General features: G+C 45.4%; 1 protein-coding gene and 1 non-coding gene across 7 annotated transcripts in view; both read right to left on the bottom strand.

The window, feature by feature from the left end:
* Nucleotides 1-11,211, bottom strand: part of LOC120242264 (Snf2 related CREBBP activator protein) — a 35,035-nt gene extending 23,824 nt beyond the window's left edge. For 4 of the 6 annotated variants that reach the window (XM_039247901.1, XM_039247905.1, XM_039247906.1 and 1 more), the window contains exons 1-13: nt 10,937-11,211; nt 9,394-9,467; nt 8,082-8,344; nt 6,483-6,734; nt 4,527-4,712; nt 4,150-4,290; nt 3,162-3,384; nt 2,766-3,046; nt 2,044-2,134; nt 1,813-1,902; nt 1,155-1,346; nt 741-1,069; nt 465-642 (exon numbers count right to left, since the gene is read on the bottom strand). In XM_039247901.1, the coding sequence (XP_039103832.1) occupies nt 465-642; nt 741-1,069; nt 1,155-1,346; nt 1,813-1,902; nt 2,044-2,134; nt 2,766-3,046; nt 3,162-3,384; nt 4,150-4,290; nt 4,527-4,712; nt 6,483-6,734; nt 8,082-8,135 (2,017 nt within the window). In that variant the 5' untranslated portion in view covers nt 8,136-8,344; nt 9,394-9,467; nt 10,937-11,211. Of the gene's footprint in view, nt 1-464; nt 643-740; nt 1,070-1,154; nt 1,347-1,812; nt 1,903-2,043; nt 2,135-2,765; nt 3,047-3,161; nt 3,385-4,149; nt 4,291-4,526; nt 4,713-6,482; nt 6,735-8,081; nt 8,345-9,393; nt 9,468-10,454; nt 10,473-10,642; nt 10,744-10,936 lie in introns of those variants that run through there. The other 2 variants (XM_039247902.1, XM_039247903.1) reach the window with 2 other exon arrangements.
* On the bottom strand, nt 2,225-2,354 carry LOC120242296. The gene has a single exon (XR_005531046.1). It is a non-coding gene; the product is annotated as a small nucleolar RNA SNORA30/SNORA37 family (small nucleolar RNA).
* Nucleotides 11,212-25,503: the final 14,292 nt, after the last annotated feature.

Genomic DNA, 25,503 nt, shown 5'->3' with positions numbered 1-25,503 from the left:
ATACTTTGGGGTTCTTTTTTTTTTAATGTTTATTCTTGAGAGAAAGACAAAGCATGAATGAGGGAGGAGCAGAGAGAGAGAGGGAGACACACATTCCGAAGTAGGCTCTAGGCTCTGAGCTGTCAGCAAAGAGCCTGACACGGAGCAGAACTCACGAACCATGAGACCATGACCTGTGCCAAAGTCGGACACTCAAACTGACTGAGCCATACCCAGGTGCCCCAAACTTTGGGATTCTGTTCTGGTTCCTGAAGTATAACCCTGACCATTCTGTCCTGATGGTCCTTCCTAAGAATCCTAGCACTTACACTAAGATCTTCACAGTTACTAACCAGAGTCAATGAAGCTACTAAGACAACAGCAAAACAGTGAGAATCTGACCATCCTGCAGCTAGAGTCACCATTAAACAAACTTTGCAGGGAGCTGGCCAAGGAGCACAAGACAAAAGGCCCTGCCTTGTTACCTTTTTCACAGGCCAAGTGGGCCAGCAGGGAGATGGTCTGGATTGTCTTGCCTAGCCCCATCTCATCAGCAAGAATACCATTAAGCTTCTTCTCATACATAGTAACCAGCCAGTCCAGCCCAATGTGTTGGTACTCCCGGAGCTGGCCCCGCAGGAGCAAAGGAATGGGTGTCTTCACCTGGTAGGGAGGAAAGAGATTCAGGGTAGAAATGAGGCATCAGTTGCTGAGAAACAAAGTCAAGATAGGAGAAAACAGAAGCTGGGGCCTGGGAATACCTGGGTGGTGGCCAAGGTATAACCCTTGGGCTGCAGACTTTCAGCTGCTGCAGCGATGTCAGTAATTTCTTTCTTAGGGCCTAGAGTAGTGGCAGGCCCTGGGGTGGGAGGTCCACTGCCCCCATCTGCCTCACTCTGCTCTTCATCCCGGGCAAGCAAGTACTCCACCCCAAAGTCATCATCTTCCTCCTCTTCCTCATCTGCTTGGCTCTGTGATCGAGACTCCTCAGACTCCTCAGAATCAGATTCCTCTGATTCTGAACTCCCGCTTGTTTCTTCCTCTTCTGAATGCTCGTCTTCCTCTTCCTCGCTCTGCTCCTCAGCAGATTCTAAAGCACAAAACAAAGGCTTAGTGCTCACCATACCTACTCCTCCAGTGTCTCCCCTCCAGTGTGCCCAAGACCATACACCCACCTGATTGACTGCTACTATCCTCTTGAGGAGCCTCTTCAGCTTCTGTGGCCCCCTCTGGTTCACAGTCAGAGCTGTCAGCCTCAACCTCATCTTCATCTTCTTCTTCTTCACTACTCCCAGAGCCTTGGGCCGAGGCATCAGAAGCATAGGCTCCTGCATACTGCTGCAGTAACTCCTCCATAGACAGCTCACCTGGAGAAGAAACGAAGGATAAGCTTTGGGAGCTTCAAGGGAAAGGGCGCAAAAGAGAAAGGGAGGTCTGAGTAGCACGAGTTCATTTTATCTAAGTTTCTAAACACACTACTAGGCCCAGGTCTGAAGGGAGGCAAAAGAGTGCTTTCAGCACCAGCTACTCTGGAACTATGGATGATGCTGCCTCCCGCTACGAAGGATAGTATCAAACTAAACCTCTCTCTAAAGTTCAAGCCAAAAGGCTTCTTACATTAGTCCCACTAAGCTGTCATATCACTTTGTTCAAACTTCCATCACAACCAGTCCTCAAATTCTATTTATAATTATTTGTTTACATCTGTCTTTGTCATTAGACCTGGAGTTCTTCCAAAGGGGATAAAGAGTGTCTTATTCATCTCTTTATCCCTGGCACTCTGCACAGAGGAGACACCAAGTGGATGTTCAGTAAATTTCTGCTTAATGTCACCTTCTCGAGCCAACTCGCTCAGCTCCATGGCATGATCCACCTCCCCTTCCAACTGCTCCTCAGCTGCTATAGTATCCTCTTCATCTTCCGCTAGGAAAGAGAATGAAGCAAAATCAATGGCAATATAATCATAGGACACAATCCAAGTGGAAGAGGAAGAGAAAGCATGAAATGTTAGGCCCAGACAATTCAAAGAGTAAAGGGCAACAGGATAAAGAGAACAAGCCTGACCTTCATCCTCATTGGCAGTAAACTCTTCATCGTCCTCATCTGGATGCCAGGGCTGTTTGTTGCGCTGTGTGACAGAGGGTGGGGGCTTTATCTGTATGGCAAAAGATGTAAAGGGAGAAGACCTAAAGTTAGAGGAGCAGGAGAAAGGTACAATGTTGAATATGATGTCAGAGAGCAGTCTCTCTGTCCCACTGAGTGACAGCTGCCACTGGCACAGGCCCCAGGGCAAGGATGCAATCAACGGTTTTCTTTCAGCACCAGCTACCAAATCCTGGCCCCACTGCCTGGGGGAGGACCTGTGAAAGTGCTAAATAAGAAACACAGGTCCCCAACACCATCCCCTTTCGCTCACACATATGGCGAAAGAGAGAGCTTAGGTCCAGAAAAGACTTCAAGATTATCATCCCAGGTTCAAACCTACAAACCAATAGGGAGTATTAGAACCATTTCACAGAAGTGGCAAGAACCACAGTTATCGTTTCAAGACCATAAGGCAATTAGAGTACAGCATACTCTTCCACTACAGCATCAGAAAATGTCCATCTCTGAATACAACTTGCCCCAAACCCAGAATCCTCCGTCGATCCCCAAATGAGAGCCAACTGCCCTTAACCAGGGAGGACTCCTGAAAATCACAAATGATCTCACAGACCAGAACTCAGTCCTTGAACCTCTACCTCTGCTCCCACGGTGAGCCCTTCCTCTACCCATTCTCCCTATACCTTCAACACTTCAGAGGGCTCTTCTTCTTCACCACCTTCTTCAGGCCCATCTCGAGTGTCACTGTCACGAGATGAGGGGGTTCTCGAGGGGCTGGAAGGGCCTCCTAGCAGCTGAGGGGGAAGGGAACGGAGCAGCTCTTCCAATGGCAATTCTCCCTCACGTCGAAGCAGCTCAATCTCACGCCTCTGGGTCTCTGCATCATTGCCTTCCTGTTGTTCTTCAACCTCAATCGTCTCCTCATCATCCTCTTCCTCCTCCTCCTGGGGCTGGAAGTCCCCATCTATAGCAGGAGAACAAGGTCACAAAGTCCACGGGGCCCTGCAAGCCACAGGGTGGGTTTTCAGCTCTGGAAAGGGTACATGAGGAAGAGTAACAGAGCCAAAGAGGACACACACCTTCATCATCCAGCCTGGAAACCGGGGGTGGAGGACTAGAGGCAGCTGAGGAAGAGCCAAGGCAAGGGGAAGAGCCAGCTTTGCTGGATGCTAGTGGCTGGTTGAGGCTCTGAGACAAAAGGTCTGAGTACTTTTCAGTTTGCCCCACAATGAAATCCAGGTGTAGATCCAGAGCTTTTTTACGCTTTTCCTCCAACCGGGACTGTTGCTTGAATTGCACCACCTGCCACAGCACAAATGGATGGGTCACTAAAATAATATTCATATACTCCTTTAACCAACACTTAAGGAAAGCTTCTATATGCTAGGCCCTGAGCTGGCTTTCCCGAAGGGAAGAGCTAAATGACCTTAAAGGTGCTTCTAACGAAGCACAAAGAGAGCACAGGGAAGAAAAGAACCAATTTAACTTCAGGCAGCAGGGAAAGATTTACAAATGTATCTGGAGCTGAATCTTAAAGACTAAGTAGGTGTTCCCTAAGTGGAAATGAAAAGAAAGTCACTGCTTGGCAGCAAAAAGAGCATAGGTAAATTACCAGCAATGTGCAAAACAAAAGAACAATTGAAGTGGAAAAGAGAAGGAAAGGAACTGGCAGGAGACAAAAGTAAAATACAGAAAGAAACCCAGTAGCACTTAAGACAGAACTTAATATATGAGAACAATTTGATTAATGAGAACTTTGATGTAAATATTTAAGCAGGTAAATGGCACTGAGAGGTTTAGAAAAAGCATGCTGAATGTCCTGCAAAGGACAGATGGCCTAGAGGGATCAAGAAGTCCTATTAACATTCCCCAAAGGCAGGGCCATATTTTTCCACTGTCTTTCTTGGCATTCAACTCTGGAGAGATCCAATACAAAACAGAAAAGTCATTAGAGTTGCTTGAAATTAGAATAATCACTCTCCCAAGGAGAAGTTTCAATCATTCCTGGTACCATGCTACCACCTAACACACCTAAGACATTTCCCTTTCCCAATCCCTGCTGCCTACCTTCTCCACATTGCTCCAGAACTGCCTGACGTCCTTGGCCATGGTGGAGGCAATTCGGCGTAGCTTGGCTTGCTCTTCCCTCCGAGCCCGCTCTTCTTTCTGCCGCTGCTCCTCGTGGTGCCGGATAACCATGCGCACAACCTGTGGGAATGAAGAACCAGAGTGAAAACTCCAAGGCCAGTCTCCTATCCGCTCCTTGTGTCAAGAACAAAAAAATAATCAAGTCCAAGACATTCGAGAAGTCAGAGCTTCCCTCTTGAGACTATAGACAATAATAAGCACCCTACACTGTTCTGTTAGGTTCCCTTCCAACAAATCCTAAAGGAAAACGAAACCTAGAAAAAAAATATGGAAGGTAAGCTCAGTTGAGGACATACCTTACGGGCCACACCCCGTTTCCAACGACGCTCCTGAGCAAAGTCGGCAGAGAGCCATTGCATCTCCTCACATAGATAGTCCCAGTGGCCTTTGGGGCGGGGAGGCTCCGGCACTTTAGGCAGCCTCTTCAGTGACCAGAAACCCTCCTTCCGCAGCTCAGCAATCCGAGTCTCAATCTCAGCCTCCTAATGAGGAAGAGTTAGGTCAAGTTACTGGACATAAAGTCCACCTCAGGAACACAGCTGAGTTCCTGGGCACTGATTATGTATAGGCACTATCTGAACCGAGTGTTTATGTCTGTCTTAAGTCCACATACCAATACTGCAAGTAGGTATTACAATCTTCACAGGTGAGTTATAAAAAAAAAAAAAAAAAGAAAAAAGATCAGGGAAATTAAGCAATTTACTTCAGATCACACAACCAGGAAGTGATAAAAGCTGGGAATTCAAAATACGTCTAATGACTTTAGACACTAAATTTCATTCCATTATTTCACTCAATCTCCATGCCCCACGATTATAGGAAAGACACAGGGCGCCTAGGTTAATCAGCTGGTTAAGTGTCCGATTTCTGCTCAGGTCATGATCTCGCGGTTCCTTTGAGCCCTTCATCAGGCTCTGTGCTGACAGCTGGGAACCTGAACCCGCTTCTGATTTTGTCTCCCTCTCTCTCTGCCCCTGCCCTGTTTGTGCTCTGTTTTTCTCTCTCTCAAAAATAAAACTAAACGGGGGCACTTGGGTGGCTCAATCGGTTGGGCGTCCGACTTCGACTCAGGTCATAATTTCATAGTTTGTGAGTTCAAGCCCCGCATCGGGCTCTGTGCTGACAGCTCGGAGCCTGGAGCCTGCTTTGGATTCCGTGCCTCCTTCTCTCTCTGCCCCTCCCCAACTTGTAACCTGTCTCCATCTCTCAAAAATAAATGTAAAAACTAAAAAACAAAAAAACCTAAACATAAAAAAAATTTCTTTTGAATATAGGAAAGACTTAGAAAAACAAAATCCAAGGGGAGCCTCCAGAGAAGCAGGGAGTATACAGACTTCCTTACAGACTAGATAGAAAGGATCTGCATCACTGTACAATTCCATTTGCCAAAGAGTGTTCCTGCTTACAAATAGATTATAAAGCCCAACATACACAATCTTGTTTGTTTTTGGAAAACACTTTTATATTATAATATAAATATGTACACCTTTTTGTGAAAATACTAAAAACTTATACACAAAAAATTAACAACAGTTCTTACACAAAAAAATCAACACTTTCTATCATGGTTAAGTTTCCTAAGCAAAAAACTGAAAGCACTTGAAACATTTTTTATTTAACAAAGATGACTTAAAAACTCAAGACAATTGCCTTTATTATGCTTGTCCTCTCCAGACAAAAACTAAATCAGAGGAAATTACAGCCAGAAATGAAACAAGAACTAAATGGCCTGACAATGAAGGAAACATCAAGACAGGCCTGGGTACTGGACCAATGGCTCTCAAATTTAAGCATGCATCAAAATCATCTGGAGTGTTACAGATTGCTGGACCCTACCCACTGAGCTTTAAATGGATAGGTAGAAGAGGGGTACCAAGAAACCTCCATTTCTAATTTCCCAAGTGATGCTGATGGTCCAGAGATCATGCTTATCACTGGGTAAGTATAAGCTAGAGGACAGAAATGGGAAGCAGAAACCAGCAAATCTTAAGAGCTTTATAGTTTACATAACACTTTTATGTCTACTTTCCCCTTTAATGTAGACCTCACAACAGTCTATAAGATTATTACACCATGTCTACTTTACAAAAAAGGAAATTAGGCTCAGATCAAACAACCTGCTCAAGATCATGTAAGTTAAGGCAGAGCTTATACTCTAAATCCACAAGGAAAGAAATGTAAAGGGCCCATGGGACATAGGAGTTAAAGAAGGAAGACTCCCAAGAACCTTCATAGGCATTTCCAATACATACATGCTTGGCCTGCTCTGCAATTTCAGCATGGCTCTTCTCCCACTTTGGGCCCTTGTTAGCAAGGTCAGCAGCCTGAGGTAAGCTGAGTCCCTCCAACGGCACCGTGGCACCATCTGGGGGCCCTGGAGGTCCATCCAGAGAGGAATCTTGAGCTATATGCTGGGGAGAGATGCCGCCTGCCCCACTAGAGGCTGGGGAACTGGATGAGGCAGGGGACACAGGATTGCTGCCTGTCATGCCGTCCGACACCATCTAGAAAAACAGACAAATGAACGCTTAGCACTGTACCAGAAGTTCTAAGCATATTATTTCACTCTATCACTCTATCTTCACAAGAAAAAAACTACAAATTATCAACCTCACTTTTATAAACACAAATATTTGGAACAATCTTTGAATAAGATGTTAAAGATAACAGAGCCAAGTTCACAGATACTTGGCATGTGAGAGGAGTTAGAGCCTGACATGTACAGTTCCCAAATTCAAGAATAGTATAGCATATAACTTCAAATCCTAATGATCATTTCATATCCTCAATGATTTGACTCACATAAACAACTCCCTATTCTTCCCTCCTTTACATATTAAGTATGGCAGATTCACCTATTAAAATAAATTTGAGTAAACCACTGTATTCAAAAAGCAACAACAGGGGCTCCTGGTTAGCTCAGTCAGTTGAGCGTCCAACCTGGTTAGCTCAGGTCGTAATCTCACACTGAGTTCGAGCCCTGCATCAGGCTTGCTGCTGTCAGCACAGAGCCCACTCCAGATCCTGTTCCCTCTCTCTCTGCCCCTCCACTGCTCATGCTCTCTCTCTCAAAAATGAATAAACATTTATAAAACAAATACAAAGAACACCTAAACCTCTTTAGGTTCTTCATCAATCTTGGGAGTTTCCTTTACCAGGAAGCTGGGAAGGGGAGGGGAGGGAGGTTGGTCACTGTTCTCAAACACCCACCTATTACTTCACAAGGTACTGCACAAACATAATAAGTAGAGAACAAAGTCTCACTTAAATGGTGATAGTGAGGAAACTCCTAAAAGTCAGTCCAGCATATTAGTCACTCCAGCAAATGTGCCACTGAAATTCCTACCTCAGTTAAACGACAAACTGTATGCCACAAAATTTCCCAGCTACTAGGAAAATTGTAAGTATCAAATCCATACCCATCAAAAGCCACTCTACGTAAACCTAGGTATGTCTGCTCTCAAAATCCACGTTTCTTCTATTCCTGGACTTCCTTGGTCTGAGAAAAGAATGAGTACCACACACCATCTATAACTTATGTTGCTCCAACTCCGAAAAAACTGATCTACTCTCAAAGCTCACAATCTTGGGAGCATGTTGTCTCAACCTCCATTTCTAACCTAGCCTAATTCAACCCTTTTCAGGTTTCCACACTCTTAAAGATCAACATTACGCTACTGTCAAGTAGGATATATCTAACAGGCTTGGTGGTCAAGCTGACCACCAAAAATTTTCCAAACACAGACAGTAAGGATCATGGAAATGTGACTAAAACTTGCCATATTTCTTCTACATCTGAGCCAATAGCCCACAAAGCAGAAGCAGAGAAGTAACCCTTCCCACTTTCAAACCTGTGTCTGCAGGACTGGGAGCTGAGGGTGAGCAGGGGAGGGGCTGCTCTGCATGGTCCCACTCCCAGGCTCCTCTTTGGACGCCTGAAGAATGACTGGGTCGTTATCACCACTGCTGCTGGCCGAGGGGCTGGCGTCCGGCTGCAGGGCATGCTGGGAGCTGGCCTCATTCTGGGCCACCGGCCACCGGGACCCGCCTTCCAGGGCCCGGGGCCCACTAGGGCGTCCCAGCCTCCGCTCAGGTCCACCGGCCTCTGGAGCACCTTAGATAGGGTTAGAAGAGTAGAAACAGGATTTTAAAAGATGAATGAATCTTTGAAGGAAATAGAAAAAAAGAATAGGGGTGCCTGAGTGGCTCAGTTGGTTGAGTATCAAACTTTTTTTTTTTTTTTTTAACTTTTTAAGTTTACTTATTTGCAGAGGAGGGGCACAGAAAGAAGGAGAGAGAATCCCAAGCAGGCTCTGTGCTATCAGCACAGACCCCAACATGGGGCTCAATCTCATCAATGATGAGATCATGACCTGAACTGAAATCAAAGAGTCCAATGCTTAACCAACTGGGCCACCCAGGCGTCCTGAGTCTCCAACTCTTGATTGCAGCTCAGGTCATGATCCAGGGTTGTGGGATCAATACCCACGTCAAGCTCCACGCTGACCATGGAGCCTGCTTGAGATTCTCTTTCTCCCTCTCTCTCTGACCACTGCAACTCACGCGTACTGCAACTCACGCGTACATGCAAGCAACTCTCCAAAAAAAAAAAAAAACCCCCTCACACACACACACAAAAAAACCCCACAATAACATTGGAGACTCTATAAATGAACAATGATTATGGTCTACATTTCTTGAGCATCCACTACATCATATTTTCCTAAACACTGACTTGACACATTCTATAATCCTCACAACTATCTTGGGAACTAAGTACTTTTCACACCTTAATAAATCTTTAGTTCCTTCTATAGACTGAAGATAGAACCATACAAAAAAGATCCCTAACCTAAATGAAGCATTCTAACATTTTCCCTATTTTATAAATTAGGAATTCAGTACACAGAGAAACCTAAATAACTTGCATAAGGTCACACAGTAATGAACTAACAGAAATACTTAAGCTGAGGTAGCCTCATGCCAAAACAATGGAGAATGTGCTCCTTGGCAGAGCTAGGGTGATCAGGCCTTCTTTATCCATACTCCCACTTTTGTTGTTGCACCAATGCCATCAAACCAAAAATACCGACTTATAATTTCTCTCATCTCAAACATCTCTCCCATTAGCATCATCACAAAACACGGTATATGAACTCTCACCTGTGTGAGCTGAGACCACAACCCCTGTGAAAGTCTGTACTTCCACGGTGCCGCCGTACTGAGGGGAATCACGCCTGAAACAAACAGAAGGGAAGGAAAACAGCAGTGAGAAACCAATCCACATTTGTCAACTACATCCATCAAAGCCTTCTTTACAATAACTTTTGACACTTTTAAACACACCCGAATCAAAGGCTGAAAACAAGAGAATTAAACAGTAGTAAGAGCTTGTGTTCCACAAAAATAAAAGCAAAATCATGGTTTGCGAAAACAGAATTCCCTAGAGACATAAGACTCTGGCTGGAGGAGCACTGTAGGAAAGCAAAGGAAAAAGAAGTTTCAAAAGCTTAAGCATAAAAGGCTACAGCCACTGAATAAAGGAATAAATTACAAAGCAAAACAAAAAAAAAAACCCTGTCACATCCAAAAGCTCAAAAAGACGTTGGCTGCCTGGCAGCCTGCTCTCCTTCCCAGGAAGGGGTGAACATTCAGAATCACTGCCTTCCTCAGGGTAGAACCCCATAACTCCTATACCTGCGCCATGAAGACACTTCCCCAAACACAGGAACTGCAGCAGGAGACATTAGAAGAGAAGTCACAAGTGAGCAACCCGCTCAGCAAAGAACCATGCCCCGGAAACAGGCAAGGTAAACCCATCAGAGGCCCGGAAGTGTTTCCCCGTGTTTAAGGAAATTCCTCAACCACGGAGCAGCCTTCGATTCACTCCTTCCTCCACAACAGATTCACAGGACCCGAACTAACCAGAATCCAACACGCTTGAACTCTTGACCCCCGGCTTCACGCCTGTCTCCCAACTCCTTACAACAGACTGACCCGACGTGACCCCTGACCTCTGCCCCCAAGTCGCCACTAACCCTGAGATAGCCCCGCCCCCTCCCAGACTCCCACCCCACCCAACGTGCGCGACAGACTGGGGGAGGGGCCCGCGCGTGCGCGACTCGAAGTGGAGAGAGCCGGCTGCGCGCACCGCCCGGGGGCTCCCGCCAGAGCCCAAACCCACGCACGCAAGGGTCTCAGGCTGGGAAGTGTCTCATCCCTACCCGTCAGGGAGCCCCCCAACACCAGACCGCGAAAGGCTGACATAAGGGAGGGCTCGAGCCGCCAGGTCCTGGTTGCTGACTGGATATGGTGGGCGCGCGCCCCGACTCCTCATCCCACGCCCCCCTTCCTCTTCCCGCGCGCCCCTGGGGGGGGGGGGCCTGGGGTTGGTGGGCGGGCAGGAGCGCACCTGGGTCCGTCCTCTCAGGGCTCGCTCGCTCGCTCAGGCACGCGTGCGCAGACGGGCGGGAGGGGAGAGGAGATGCGCCCGGGCCCAGTGCTGACCGGCCTGGCCCCCCTCAGCCTGTCTCTATGGGCGCGCGCCGACAGCCTCGCGCACCGGCCCCGGGGCCCCGGCCGAAGGTGCGCGCGCAGCACCCCGGGAAGGTGGGAGGAGAGGCGGTGGCGGAAAGATGCGCGCGCAGTCACCCGTCAGGGGAGGGGGAACTGTGGAGTGTCCGCCATCTTGTCTCCCTCTCCTTACCTGCGTCCTCGGGGGCGTGCGCACCACCCCCCCTCCCGCTGAGGAGGGGGGAGGGCCCCCTCTTGGCCGCTGCCTTCGCGGCCTTTAAATTCCCCTGGGGACCGCGGCTACTGCCTCCGCCTTGCTTCCACTGCCTCCTCTCACGGCACAGAGATGCGGACGGTGGGTGGGAAAAATGGGAGACGCTACTCTCGGCGAACCGCCGCCGCCGCTTCCGAGGCCCCACCAAAATGGCCGCCGCCGTCTCGGCCGCCACCACCAACACCACCACCACCACCACAGCTCTCTATCGCTACCGCCGGCGCGGCCCGTCCTCTCGCGAGAGACAGTAACTGGAGGTTGGAGGAACGGGAAGGCTCGCGTGCTAGCGTAGGGCGCTGTCCGAAACGCAAAGCATGCTGGGAGGTGTAGTCCACTTGGAGGCTCCGCGCTTGCCCCGCGGAACAGCGTCTTTATCCTCCACCAGATGAGGTGCCAGTGGAGCTGCATTGCGGCTGGCAATTCGGACCAGTCCCGCGTTTTTTAATAGATCACCCAGAGAGCTGAAGCAGTATGTCAGGCATTTTCAGCAAGTTAGTAGCAGAGCTAGGGCCTCTGGATTCCCAAAGCAGTCCACTTTTACAGAGAGCTGCTTCGTTTTGCGCAAGGTTGGTTTTCCCGTTAGCTACCAAGAACCTATATGCCATTTGTTGGCCAACTTTCTAGGTTAAGAAATCCTTTGAGATACCGTCACCCTAGAATAGAATAATAACAGCTACCTTCAGCTGAGACCACTTTGTGCACTAATTCTTTTAATCCCAACAATGCTCCATTTTACAAATGAATTGAGGCTCGTAAATTAACCAGTGACAGAACCCAAAGCCAGAGTTCATAGGCAAACCGTCTAAGTCACGAGGATGCACACACAAAATATACCATCCCAAGCCCACCCTGGGAGTGAGGTTAGGAAGCCCTGAAAAAAGTTCTCATCCAGCTCCTCGTATCCACTCAGTTTAGCTCTTACCCATTTTACTCAGAGTTGATCAACTCTATGTCACTGATTTGGAGCCCCGCTTTTCTTAAGGCAATGATCAGGGGTTGAAAATTCAAAAACCTGTACAGCTGAAACTAACATAACATTCTATGTTAATTATACTTAAATTTTAAAAATGTTTTAAAGAAAACTCGGGGTGCTTGGGTGGCTCAGTCGGTTGAGTGTCCGACCTTGGCTCAGGTCATGATATCACGGTTGGTGGGTTCCAGCCCGCGTAGGGCTCTGTGCTGACAGCCAGCTCAGAGCCTGGAGCCTGTTTTGGATTCTGTGTCTCCCTCTCTCTCTGACCCTCCCCTGTTCATGCTGTCTCTCTCTCTCTCTCTCTCTCTCCCTCAAATAAATAAAACATATTTTTAAAAAAAATTTAAAAACGAAATAAATAAAACATTTAAAAAAATTTTAGAAGGTCATGTAAAGGGGCACCTGGGTTGCTCACTCAGTTAAGCGTCCGACTTAGGCTCAGGTCATGATCTCACGGTTCATGGGTTCAAGCCCCGCATTGGGCTCTATGCTGACAGCTAGCTCAGAGCCTGGAGGCTGCTTTGGATTCTGTGTCTCCCTCCCTCTCTGACCCTCCCCTGCTCATGCTGTCTCTCTCTCAGAAATAAATAAAACAACATTTTTTTTAAAAAAGAAGGTCATGTAAATAAAGTGAAGAGGGTCAAGGCGAGGAATATGAGGGACTGGAGACCATATGCTCTGTCCAGAAAGAACAGCCACTGTTCAAACGACCATTCCAGTGGTCACCCTACAGAAGTGGGGGCCAAAATACATCTAAGGGTCAATTCAGTCGAAGGCTGCCAATTTGATACCTCTGGCCTATGCCGAAGCTTCAAGGCGTATAGAAGCATGCAAGACAGAAAATTTGATTGAAAAAGTGGATGAATGTCCATCCGTTTAGGTACAGTTCAAAGCCTTTTTTTTTTTTTCATATCAAGCTTACATTTTTTCTGAGATCCCATCATAGAATGACATTGAGCTCCCAAGAGATCGCACATCTCTTGGCCTTCCCATGAATCTTTTCATCCTTTTTCAGCTATTCTTCCTTCAAAAATCAGTTCAAGAGTGACAAGCCCCAGGTTATCTCATCTGACCACCCCTAGGCTGGTTTAATACTCCTGGCTCCCATAGCCTCCTGGGTTTCATAAAGTACTGATTGATTGCATTGTATCTGGATTAATAGTTTGTCCACCTCACCCCAAAAAGTATTATTAACCCTTTGAGGATAGGAACATGGTTTATACATGTAAGTTCACTCTGCCAGTCTCAGAAAGATTATTCAGGAAATTTATTAGTGTGAATTACTTGTATTATAATACTTGATTAAAAACAAAATTAACTGGTATTGGATTCATGAGCTCAAACTGAAAATAAACCTCAAATCTCTCTTCTATTTCCATAACTATCATCGTGAGCTAGCCATCATTATCTCTTGCTTGGATTACCCCTGAGCTTCCCACATGCACTCCTGTTTCTCTTTTCTCCATTCCCTGCATAGTAACTGGAGCGACCTTAATGTATAAATCAGATCATATTGTTCTTACACTTAAGATCCCCAAATGGCATCTTAGTTCACTTAAATGAAAACCCAAATTATGTGTCGTGACTTAAAATCTCCACAGAACAGACATTATGAAGAAGCCAGGCACAAGAGTATATACATGATTCCATTGATAGGAAGTTCAAGCAGGCAAAATTAATTGATGGTGCTAAAAATAAAATAATAACCATAGAGAGAGAGAGGAATTTTAATTGGGAAGAGTCGCAAGGGGGATACTGGAAATGTGTGTCTTGAGTTGGTAAACTATGGCCCAAGGAGCAAGTCCTGTCTAGCACCTGTTTTTGTAAAATTTGTTTTACGTTTATTTATTTTTGAGAGACAGAGACTGAGCACAAGTGGGGGAGGGGCAGAGAGAGAGAGAGAGACAGAATCTGAAGCAGGCTTCAGGCTCTGAGGTGTCAGCACAGAGCCCAATGTGGGGCTCAAACTCACAAACTGCGAGGTCATGGCCTGAGCCAAAGTCAGACGCCGAGTCACCCAGGTGCCTCACCACCTGTTTTTGTACAGCCCACAAACTAAGAATGCTAACAAGCCTAAGTCACAAATCTAAGAATGGTTTTTACATTTGAATATGGTTGAGGAAAAATCAAAAGAAGAAAACTCTTTTGTGACACACAGGAAGTATACATAATTCAAATTTCAGTGTCTGTAACTAAGGGTTTATTGGAACCCCACCATACCCATTCATTCATTTACATGGCATCTGTGGCTGTTTCCTGCTACAGTACCGGAGCTGAGTAGTTGCAACAGAGGCCATAGGCCCACAAAGTCAACTATTTTCTATCTGGTACTTTACCAAAAAAGTCTGCTGACTGCTATTTCATCTTAGTCTGGGTGAGGAAGCATTCGCTAAGCTGTGCACTTAAACTTTGTACACTTTATATACCTCAAAGTGTGTATTTTGTACTTAAATTCTAAAAATAGGGGCACCTAAATGGCTCAGTCGGTTGGGCAGCCAACTTCAGCTCAGGTCATGATCTCACGGTTTGTGAGTTCAAGCCCTGCGTCAGGCTCTGTGCTGACAGCTCAGAGTCTGGAGCCTGCATTTGGATTCTGTCTCCTTCTCTGTCCTTCCCCTGCTCACGCTCTTGTCTCTGTGTCTCTCAAAAATAAATAAACATTAAAATTTTTTTAAAAATAACCCTACAAGATATGACCCGTCTACTTAAAAAAAAACAAAACAAAACTCATTTACCCCTTGTTCTCTATACTGTAGCCACCATGCCCTGCTCCAAAACATCTATCAATTTCTACTTCCAGAGCCTTCATCTTTTAAAAAAAAAATTTAATATTTTATTTATTCCTGAGAGAGAGAGAGATACAGAATCTGAAACAGCCTCCAGGCTCTGAGCTAGCTGTCAGCACAGAGCCCGACGTGGGGCTCGAACCCACGAACCATGAGATCATGACCTGAACCGAAGTCGGAAGCTTAACCGCCTGAGCCACCCAGGTGCCCCAAGAGCCTTCATCTTTATTGTTCCCTCTGACATTTTTTCCTCATGGCTAGCTCTCTCTTCTCATGACAGTCTTAGTTCAAGTGTTGCCTCCTCAGAGAAGTTCTTGACATTAAATAGCCCTTTGACTAACAGTCACTCTGTATTACATGCATTCTTTACAACGCTTACTTGCAATTACTGATTTATTTGAATCCCTGTTTATTGTCTGCCTCCCTCCCATCTAAAAGATAAGCTCCCTGAGAGCAGGGACATTGTCTCAGGGCTTATAGTACCCTAGATAATTACTGAGTGATGGAAAATATTTCAAACAGGACTGTGAAAAGGAGACTGTTTGCCAAATAAAATCTTGGTTGAATGAAAAGTGAATGATGAAAACTCAATATTGTCAAGATGTCAATTCTTCCCAACTTGATTTATAGATTTGGTGCAATCCCAATCAAAATCCCAGTAAGTTATTTTGTGAATGTTAACAGATTCTAAAGTGTGTATCAGGGGCACCTGGGTGTCTCAGTCTGTTAAGCATCTGACTTCAGCTCAGGTCATGATCTCACGGTTTGTGGTTTTGAGCCCTGCATCGGGCTCTGTGCTGACAGCTAGCTCAGAGCCTGGAGCCCTCCTTTGGATTCTGTGTCTGACTCTCTCCTGCTCGCTCTGTCTCTCTCTGTCTCAAAAATAAATAAAAAAAATAAAGTGTGTGTCAAAAAGCAAAAGACCCAGAATAGCCAAGATATTATTGAAGGAGAACATAGTTGGAAGACTGATACTACCTGACTTTAAGACTTAATATAAAGCTGTAGTAATCAAGATAGCATGATATTGGCAAAAGAATAGACAGATCATTAGAACAAAATAGAGAGCCCCAATATAGACTCATATTGATATGGTCAACTGATCTGGACAAAGGAGCAAAAGTAATACAATGGAGCAAAAATACTCTTTTCAGTGCCTGGGTGGCTCAGTTGGTTTAGCACCCGACTCTTGATTTCAGCTCAAGTCATGATCCTGGGATACTGGGATTGGGTCCCTCGTCAGGCTCTGTGCTGAGCCTGGAGCCTGCTTGGGATCTCTCCCTCTGCCCCTCTCTCCTGCTTTCACTCTTTGTCTCTGTCTAAAATTAAAAAAAAAAAAATTAAATAGTCTTTTCAACAAATGGAGCTAGAACAAATGGACCTCCACAAGCAAAAATGTTAGTCTGGACACAGACCTTACATCCCTTCACAAAAATTAACTCAAAATGAATCACAGACCTAAATGTAAAGAGCAAAACTGTGAAACTCCTATAAGATAACATAGGAGAAAACCTAGATGACCTTGACTATGGTATTGGTGCCTTTTTAGATACACCACCAAAAGCATGATCTATATAAGAAATCATTGATAATATGGATTTCAATAAAATTAGAAATTTCTCTGTGAAAGACAATGTCGAGAGAACAAGAAGACAAGCCACAGACTGAAAGAATATTTCATTTTATTTTTTTAAATGCTTTTATTTCTTTTTAGAGAGAGGCAATGTGAGCAGGGGAGGGCCAGAGAGAGAGGGAGACACAGTCTCCAGGCTCTGAGCTAGCTGTCAGCACAGAGCCCGACGCGGGGCTCGAACCCACAAACCGTGAGATCATGACTTGAGCCGAAGTTGGACGCCTAACCAACTGAGCCACCCAGGTGCCCTGAGAATATTTATTTTTTTTAAAAATCTGATAAAGGACTGTTATTGACAAATATTCCAAGAATTCTTAAAACACAGTAATTAGAAAACACCCTGATTTTAAAAATGGGCCAACGACCTTAGCAAACACCTCACCAAAGAAGATATATAGATGGTAAGTAAACATATGGAAAGATGTTCCACATCAGATGTCATCAGGAAAATTCTAATGAAAACAATGAGATACCACTACACACTACACGTCTATTAAAATTACCACGAGTCGGAACACTGTCAACAGCAAATGCCGAGGAGGATATGGAGCAGTGGGAACTCTCATTCATTGTTGGTGGGAATGGTACAGCCACTTTGGAAGATGGTTTGGTGGTTTCTTACAAAAGCAAACATACTCAGGTGCGTGGGTGGCTCAGTCGGTTAAGTGTCTGACTTTGGCGCAGGTCATGATCTAATGCCATGTAGGTTCAAATCTTATGTCAGGCTCTGTGCTGACAGCTCAGAGCCTAGAGTCTGCTTTAGAGTTAGAGTCTTTATCTCTGACTCTCTCTGCCCCTCCCCTGGTCGCACTCTGTCTCTCTCTCTCAAAAATAAATACACATTGGAAAAATTCTTTTAAACTGTTCGAAAGTAAACATGCTCTTACTACCATACAAACCAGCAGTCAGGCTCTTTTTTTTTATTCCCAAAGGAGTTAAAAAAAAAAAAAACACGTCCACAGAGAAACCTGCAAACAAATGTTTATACAGTTTTATTCTAAATATCAGAACTTGGGGCAGCTGGGTGGCTCAGTCGGTTGAGTGCTCAGTCTGACTTTGGCTCAGGTCATGATCTCATGGTTCCTGAGTTTGAGCCCCACATTGGGCTCTGTGCTGGCAGCTCAGAGCCTGGAGCCGGCTTTGGATTCTGTGTCTCCCTCTCTCTCTCTCTGCCCTTCTCCAGCTCATGCTTTCTCTCCCTCTCTCTCAAAATAAATAAACATTAAAAATTTTAAAAATAGAACTTGGAAGCAATCAAGGTGGCCTTCAGTAGGTGAATGGATAAACTGTGATACATCCAGACAGTGGAATATTATTCAGCGCTAAAAAGAAGTTGAGCTATGGAGCCATAAAGAAACATGGAGGAAACTTAAATACATATTATTAAGTGAAAGAAGCCAATCTAAAGAGGCTACCTACTGTACCATTCCAACTGCATGACATTATGGCAAAGGCAAAACTATGGAGAAAAACAAGACCAGTGGTTGCCAGGGATCCGGGATGAATTGGAGGAGGACAGAGGATTTTTAGGGGAGAAAATCCTCTCTATGATACCGTAATGGTGGATACATGTCATTATAGCTTTGTCTAAACCCATAAACTGTACAATACCAAGAGTGAACTATAATGTAAATCACAGATTTTGGGTGATTATACTGTGTCAATCAATGTAGGTTCATCAATTGTAACAAATGTCCCACCATCATGGAGGATGTTGATAATGGAGAGACCGTGCGTGTGTGTGGGTAGGGGGTACAAAGGAAAACTCTGCACCATTCCCCCAATGCTGTGAATGTGATATTGTTCTAAAAAAATAGTCTTAATTTTTAAAAAGTGACTGAGGCCCATCTTTTTAGACCCCCTTCCCATAACCTTCAGAAGACAGGAGGCCAGGCCAGAGTCTGAATGGCTTGGACCTCTTTTGGTACTAATTCCTTGCTATGTCACCCTAAGCACCTCATTTCTCTGAGCCACATTTTTCTCACATGTAAGGGGTAGATAGAGTTGCTGATACAAAATTGCTTTGAAAGCTCTAAAGAACCACCTTAATGCAGGGGTGTATTTTGGACCCACATTTCATTCAGAGTCTAAAACTGATGATCTTCAGGTCAAGTTTAGTTTTCAGATGTGATTTATATAATGTTCTGAGTGTTATTAATACTTTAGGCAGAAAAACAAAGACTCCTGCTTACCAAAAGCCCCACCATTCCCAATTGTCTCTCACTGGGCAACTTCATCCATTTGTCCTGTTTAGTTCTCGGAGGTAGTTGAATCGAGACCTCTTGTTCTATGCATGAGTGGTAGCGGGTATGCTCTCCTGACCAGCGTTTCCTCTGCCCACTGAGTGTCAGGCCCCGTGCCACTTTAAATGGGAAAGAAGGGAGAGAAGATGACACAGTCTCTACTCTCAAGAATTTAGTCTCCTTGGGGGATGATCTGTGAGTTTGGTAAAAATCAGGGTGGTGTTTTGATGCCACTAGAGGAGGTGGTCAAGGGTCAGGTCAGATCGAGTGGGTAGATAAGATGTTGTTTGAGCCTGACCTTGAAATATGTAGGCATACAGGGTGGGGACTTCAGGAAGATGACATAGGTGCCACAAGGTTGAGGGTTGGGGGGATAGCGAATACTTGAGCTTATTCTTTTTTATGAGGGAGCAGACTGAGAGAGAGAAGTCACCCGGAACTAGGCATCCAAAGGCCCAGCATGCCAGGCTAGGTAGTGGAGGGTTAGTTCGAAGGTGACAGGGAGCTACTGAAAGTTGTTCAGGCGTGGTCCGGCCTCCACTAGAGGCTGGAAATAGAGAAGCCAGAGCAATTACCCAGTTGTAATGGGGACTATTGGCCAGGAGGTGGCAGTGGAGATAGAGGGAGAGACTGCAGAGGAAGAATTAGCAGAACTTGGCAGTTGATTGCTCGTGATAACGATCCTTTAAACAGCCATTCTTCTTGCCTTCTGTGAAGCCTTCTCCAGTCTCCTCTACCTCCTTCCTCCCCGAATACTCCCTTTCAGTCTCCCTCACAGACCACTTCCCCTGGACCCCTCCATCAATTGTAGGCTTTCTGCAAGATTGTCCCCTCAATTCCCTTCTCTCACCCAACACATCCACAAGGGCAGAAGCAGATACCCTGAAGCTAAGGAAGCTTAGCTTCTGGACCCCTTCCTTAGAAGGACCCTCCATTGGGGCGCCTGGGTGGCTTAGTCGGTTAAGCGTCCGACTTTCGCTTAGGTCATGATCTCGCGGTTCATGGGTTCGAGCCCCGCGTCGGGCTCTGTGCTGACTGCCGGCTGAGAGCCTGGAGCCTGTTTCAAAGTCTGTCACTCCCTCTCTCTCTGACCCTCCCCTGCTCACGCTGTCTCTCTCTCTCTCTCCTAGAAATAAATAAAACATAAAAAAAAAATTAAAAAAAAAAAAGGACCCTCCATTGCTGAAGTGTCTGGAGGTTATAGAACAGTCTAGATAAAGTGGAGAAGCCAGCTTGCAACCAGAAAGCATTTGCGTGTAATAAGCATTTCTGGTAATTTGCCTAAAGAGATCTCAGAAGAAAAAGGCATCTTGTCATGATTTCGCTGTGCATTCCAATTACCATCTCTTAAGCCAAGCACTCTCCCCAGCTCAGAATTTGCATTCCCATCTAACTCCTGGATTCTTCCTGGTCCAGGTACCTCAGACTCATACATCCATAACTGAACTGATGAGTTGAACCACAAAATCTGCTCTGAGGCGATGGCACCACCATCCACCCAGTTACTGAAACTAGAAAAGTGGCCATCCCCTTCCCTTTCCCTCACCCTCTGTAACCAGCCATCAAGTCTTGTCAGTTACATCTTAAATATTTCTCTATTCTCGCTCTCTCGAGCCCCACACCTGATCCTCAGTCCTTGATGACTTAAAAATCAATGACAGTACCAAGAACTGGCTTGTTGGGCCTGTTGGGACTTTGTTTGTTTAAAGTAAGCTCTCCGTCTAATATGGGGCTTGAACTCACAACCCTGAGATTCAGAATCACATGCTCCGCCAACTGAGCGAGCCAGGCGCCCTGAGACTGCTGGACTTTAGCCCCCCCACTTCCTCACTACCCTTACCTCCACCTCCTCCCCACTCCATTCTTTGATAGGGGCAATGGCCTTTTTCTCAGTCTTCTGTAAAGTGTTATGCAAATGAAGCTTCACACTGTCAAGTCCTCTAGCCTCCTGCTGTCTACCAGCCAGATGGCTGGCTGCTCCTAACCCGCCTATAAGTACAAGTTCTAGAGCTGGGGCCATCTGCACCAACCTCCCAATCAGTCTCCCCTCAGCCAGCCTCTCCCCCTCCCCAAAGTCCCAGTTTTCGCGGGGGTTCCATTCCAGGATGGGTGAATCCAGAACCAGCATCAGAGAGTATGAGAGAATGTCAGGGCTCGTGACATAATAAAGCAGGTGGAGAGGGACAGAGATGGGGGGTGGCAAGAGATGCCATTTTAGACAAGGTACTCTCTGGTGGTATTTGAACAGAAACCTGAAGCAACAGCCAAAAAAACCTTTGGCTAACTGCCTAGCTGACAGCCACTCTCCAACTTTGAGTCCTTTCCTGGCTCCCATGAAACTCCTTTCTGAAGCCACCAAAGCCCTGCGTGGTTAGGCCCTTCCAGATTCTCCAGCTTCCTCTCTCCCAGCCCCTGTGCTCCGGCCACACTGGTCTTCCTGCTTTATAGGCTCTTCTCCACTCTGGACTTTCTCACACATGGGTTTCTCTTTCCTCTCCACCCAGTCAGAACCTACAGAGTAACACCACTACCACCGGAATCTTTTCCTGGCCCTCAGACTAAGTTATATCTCCTGAAAAATTCTGTGCTTTGTTGCCTCTCAACACTTTAACACTAGGAATTATTACTTGGATTCCTGAAGACTCAAGAGAGGGGTCACGTCTGTTTTGTTAACTTCTATGTGTGCGTCTATACCAATTTGTCTGGGGAGAGTGACAGCCACAGACTAAATAGATAGAGACTGATTGATGTTTGCATGAATGTATGATAGCAATGACCCATATGTGTTAAATTCACTCAAAAACTATAATAGTGACAAACACTATGTTTTTTACATGGTTTAATTTAGTTCTCTCAATAACCCAATCAGGGCCCCTGGTTGGCTCAGTTGGTAGAGCATGTGACTCAGGGTCGTGAGTTCAAGCCCCACATTCATTGGATGTGGAGCCTACTTAAAAAAAAAAGAAGGGAAAGAAAAGAAGAAGACAGAGCTTGGCCTTGTTCAACCTCACGCTCACAATAACCCAATTAAAGTAGATTATCATCCCTGTGTTACAGATGGTGAAAAGGATGGTTAAGTCATTTGTCCCAAGTGACACACTTGCAAAGCAGCAAGCAGAGCAGGGGCTTGAACCCAGAGAGAGTGACTCAAGGGTACGCCCTTAACTGCTGTGCAGGACAGCCTGTCAGATCCAGGTCTGAGAAGTGCCAGGCATTATCCTAGGCACCAGGGAGATAATACTGGAAAAACAAACCAGTAAAACGCTCTAAGTTCCAGCTTTTATCAAGCTTACATTCCTGGGGAGGGAAGACAAAGAACAAATACATCAGGCAAGTCAAAGTAGAAAATAATGAGCGGTAATGCGTGTTATGAAAAAAACAAAGCAGGTTTGGGGCCTGGGAGGTGCTGTTTTAGACTAAGTGCTCTGGCAAGGCCTCTCTGGTGTGGTGACATTTGAACAGAGAATGCTTTGGGGAGAGAGCATTCTGAACAGAGGTAAATAAGTACAAAGACTGTGAGGCCGGCCCAGCTTATCCTAACAGGAAACAACCAGGAGGCCCAGGGGGTTGCAGGGGACTGGGGAACAGTTGGCAGTGAGGTCTGAGAGAAGGGTCAGGGCTGGATTTGGCGGGGCTTTGAAGGCCAAGCTAAGGAGTTTAGATGGAATTCTAAGTGTAACAGGACAGCTTTGAGCAGAGGCTGGTGTTGAGAATGGATCGTAGGGGTGAGATCCGGAGGCGACTGCTGCAGTCTAGGTGGGAGTAGAACGGGAACCTGGGGGTAGCGTTGCCAGATTTAGCAAAAAGCTCTTCCGGGGGGGACCTCTGAGAGGAGCCTCCGGAAGGCAGCTGTAAAGTAGCTGAGATCCCAGGAGGCTAGGAGAGGGGCGCGGAGCTGCTAAGAACATGTCTCTCCTCTCTGGGAGGACTGGGACCTTTTGAGAACACAGCCAACACCGTGCAGGGACTTTACAGGTTAAATCTCAGGCAAATGTCCCCATTAAAAACATCCCCAACCCTCGAAGAAGACAACTAAAATCAGGACGCTCTGTTCTAGAAAGGGTGTGGGAAGACAGGTGCTCACATGCTGCTGCAGGGGGAGTGTAACTGTACGCATTTTTTTTTTAATTTTTAAAAGATTGTTTCTTGGGGCGCCTGGGTGGCTTAGTCGGTTAAGCGTCCGACTTTCGCTTAGGTCATGATCTCGCGGTTCGTGGGTTCGAGCCCCGCGTCGGGTCCTGTGCTGACTGCCAGCTCAGAGCCTGGAGCCTGTTTCAGTCTGTGACTCCCTCTCTCTCTGACCCTCCCCTGCTCACGCTGTCTCTCTCTCTCTCTCCTAGAAATAAATAAAACATTTAAAAAATAAATAAATAAATAAAAGACTGTTTCTTAAAAAGAAAAAAAAAACCTGTAAATTTAATACATATCTTTTGCCCCAGAAATTTGGTTTTAGAAACCTACTCCAGGGAATGAATCAGTAAAAGTGAGCAAATATGCATGTACAAAGATGTTCATCACAGCATTATTTAGAAATGGAAGAAAATTGGATATGACATGAGCTTTTTGTTTGTTTGTTTTTAATTTTAACTAGGCTCCATGCCCAACAAGAGGCTCAAACTCACCTCACGACCCTGAGATTTAGAGTCACATGCTCTACTTACTGTGCCAGCCTGGCGCCCCTGGACATGACACAAAAGTTTAACCGAAAAATGGCCAAAGCAGCAGCAGTTGGGAAACGAGGAAACTCAGATGGCCAGTAAATATATCAAAAAGATGGTTACCCTCATGATAAACAGGGAAATGTAAAAGTGATCACAGTCCTTTCACAGAGCAAAGAGGACGTCACCCGTATATGTCAAGTTGCATTTATTTTGACAAGTCTGCACTTCAACAATGCATCTTAGCTTCCAGAATATGGTCTCTGAAAGGAACAAGGGCCAGTTGCAGAAAAAGGCCAAGACTGTGACTAATACTGAAAGGTACAAGGTGAGCCTATAATGTCTTCAAGTGCTTCCCCAACTGAGCCACCCAGGTGCCCCCCCCCACATTTTTTTTTAATTTTAAAATTTATTTAAAAGAATAAAATAGATTATATTTTGTTGTCTTGTTAGTTAAGAAAAAAAAAAGGAAGCAAAAACCCCCCCAGAATTTGTGTTTGTTAATTCTAGGGAAACAGTACACAGGTATTTGTTGTAGTTTTCTTATTTTTTTTTTTTTTTTACTTTAAAAACAATTTTTGAGCGCCTGGGTGGCTCAGTTGGTTAAGCATCCAACTTGGAGCCTGAAGCCGGTTTCAGATTCTCTCTCTCTCTCTCTCTCTCAAAAAGAAACATTAAAAACATTAAAATTAAAAAGAAAAAACAATTTGGGGGTGGAGTCCTGGATGGCTCAGTCGGTTAAGTGTCCAACTTCGGCTCATGCCATGATCTTGTGGTTCATCAGTTTGAGCCCTGCTATGGGCACTGTGCTGGCTGTGCACAGCCTGCTTGGGATTCTGTGTCTCCCTCTCTCTCTGATCCTCCCCTGCTCACACTGTGTGTGTATGTGTCTCTCTCTCAGAAATAAATGAAACATTAAAAACATTTTTTTTTTTAAAGAAAACAGGGCACAGAGTAGTGTGGGTTTTTTTTTAAATTTTGTAATGTTTATTTATTTTTGAGAGAGAGAGAATGAAGGAGGAGGGAGAGAGAGAGAGGGAGACACAGAATCCGAAGTAGGCTCCAGGCTCTGAGCTGTCAGCCCGATGTGGGGTTCAAACTCACGAATAGTGAGATCATGACCTGAGCCGAAGTCCAACACTTAACCCACTAAGCCACCCAGGAGCCTGTAGTGTATTTTGTAGTATTCCAGTTTATAAATTGAGATGATGAATATGTTTCTATAGGCAAAGAAGGAAAGAAGAAAGCATGTGCACTACTAGTATGTTGACTGGGGATATCTCTGAGTGGTAGGATTTGGAGATAATTTCAATTTTTTGTATGCTTGTCTGAATTTTTTAAAAATTGTTGGGGCACCTGGGTGGCTTAGTCGGTTAAGCGTCCGACTTTCACTTAGGCCATGATCTCGCGGTTCGTGGGTTCAAGCCCCGCGTCGGGCTCTGTGCTGACTGCCAGCTCAGAGCCTGGAGCCTATTTCAGAGTCTGTGTCTCCCTCTCTCTCTGACCCTCCCCTGCTCACACTGTCTCTCTCTCTCTCTCCTAGAAATAAATAAAAATATATAAAAAAAAATTAAAAAAAAATTGTGATCACATACATGTATCATTATTATGAAAGCAATGCACTATAAATATCCCAAGCCACCTCATTGCAATTTCCTACATTTAAATACTCTGAACAGAGTTTAATGACTATCCTCATAGACTGGTTTTTCAGAACTTCTCTCTCTCTCTCTCTCACACACACACACACAAAAGCAGACAAAACTTTTAAAAGAATATACCCCAAACTATTAAATGTGACATCTTGTTGAGGATAAGAAGGCAAAAACTCATCTTTTCTTCTTCATATGCTTCTGTATTTTCTTCAAAATTTTTTTACAGTGAGCAAAAAAGTTGCTTCTCTTTACATTGCTTCTTTTTTCTTTTTTTAAAGATTTTATTTGTAAGTAATCTCGACACCTGACATGGGGCTTGAACTTACAACCTCAAGACCAAGATCAAGAGTCGCATGCTCCATGGGGCGCCTGGGTGGCTCAGTCGGTTAAGCGTTCAGCTTCAGCTCAGGTCATGATCTCGCAGTTTGTGGGTTTGGGCCCCGTGTCGGGCTCTGTGCTGACTGCCAGCTCAGAGCCTGGAGCCTGTTTCAGTCTGTGACTCCCTCTCTCTCTGACCCTCCCCTGCTCACGCTGTCTC

This window comes from Hyaena hyaena, unplaced genomic scaffold (genome assembly GCF_003009895.1).
Source record: "Hyaena hyaena isolate Hyena2069 unplaced genomic scaffold, ASM300989v1 scaffold_306, whole genome shotgun sequence".
Classification (NCBI taxonomy): Eukaryota; Metazoa; Chordata; class Mammalia; order Carnivora; family Hyaenidae; genus Hyaena; species Hyaena hyaena.
Note: the sequence above shows the minus strand (reverse complement) of the source record. Positions and strands in the feature narration are given on the sequence as shown.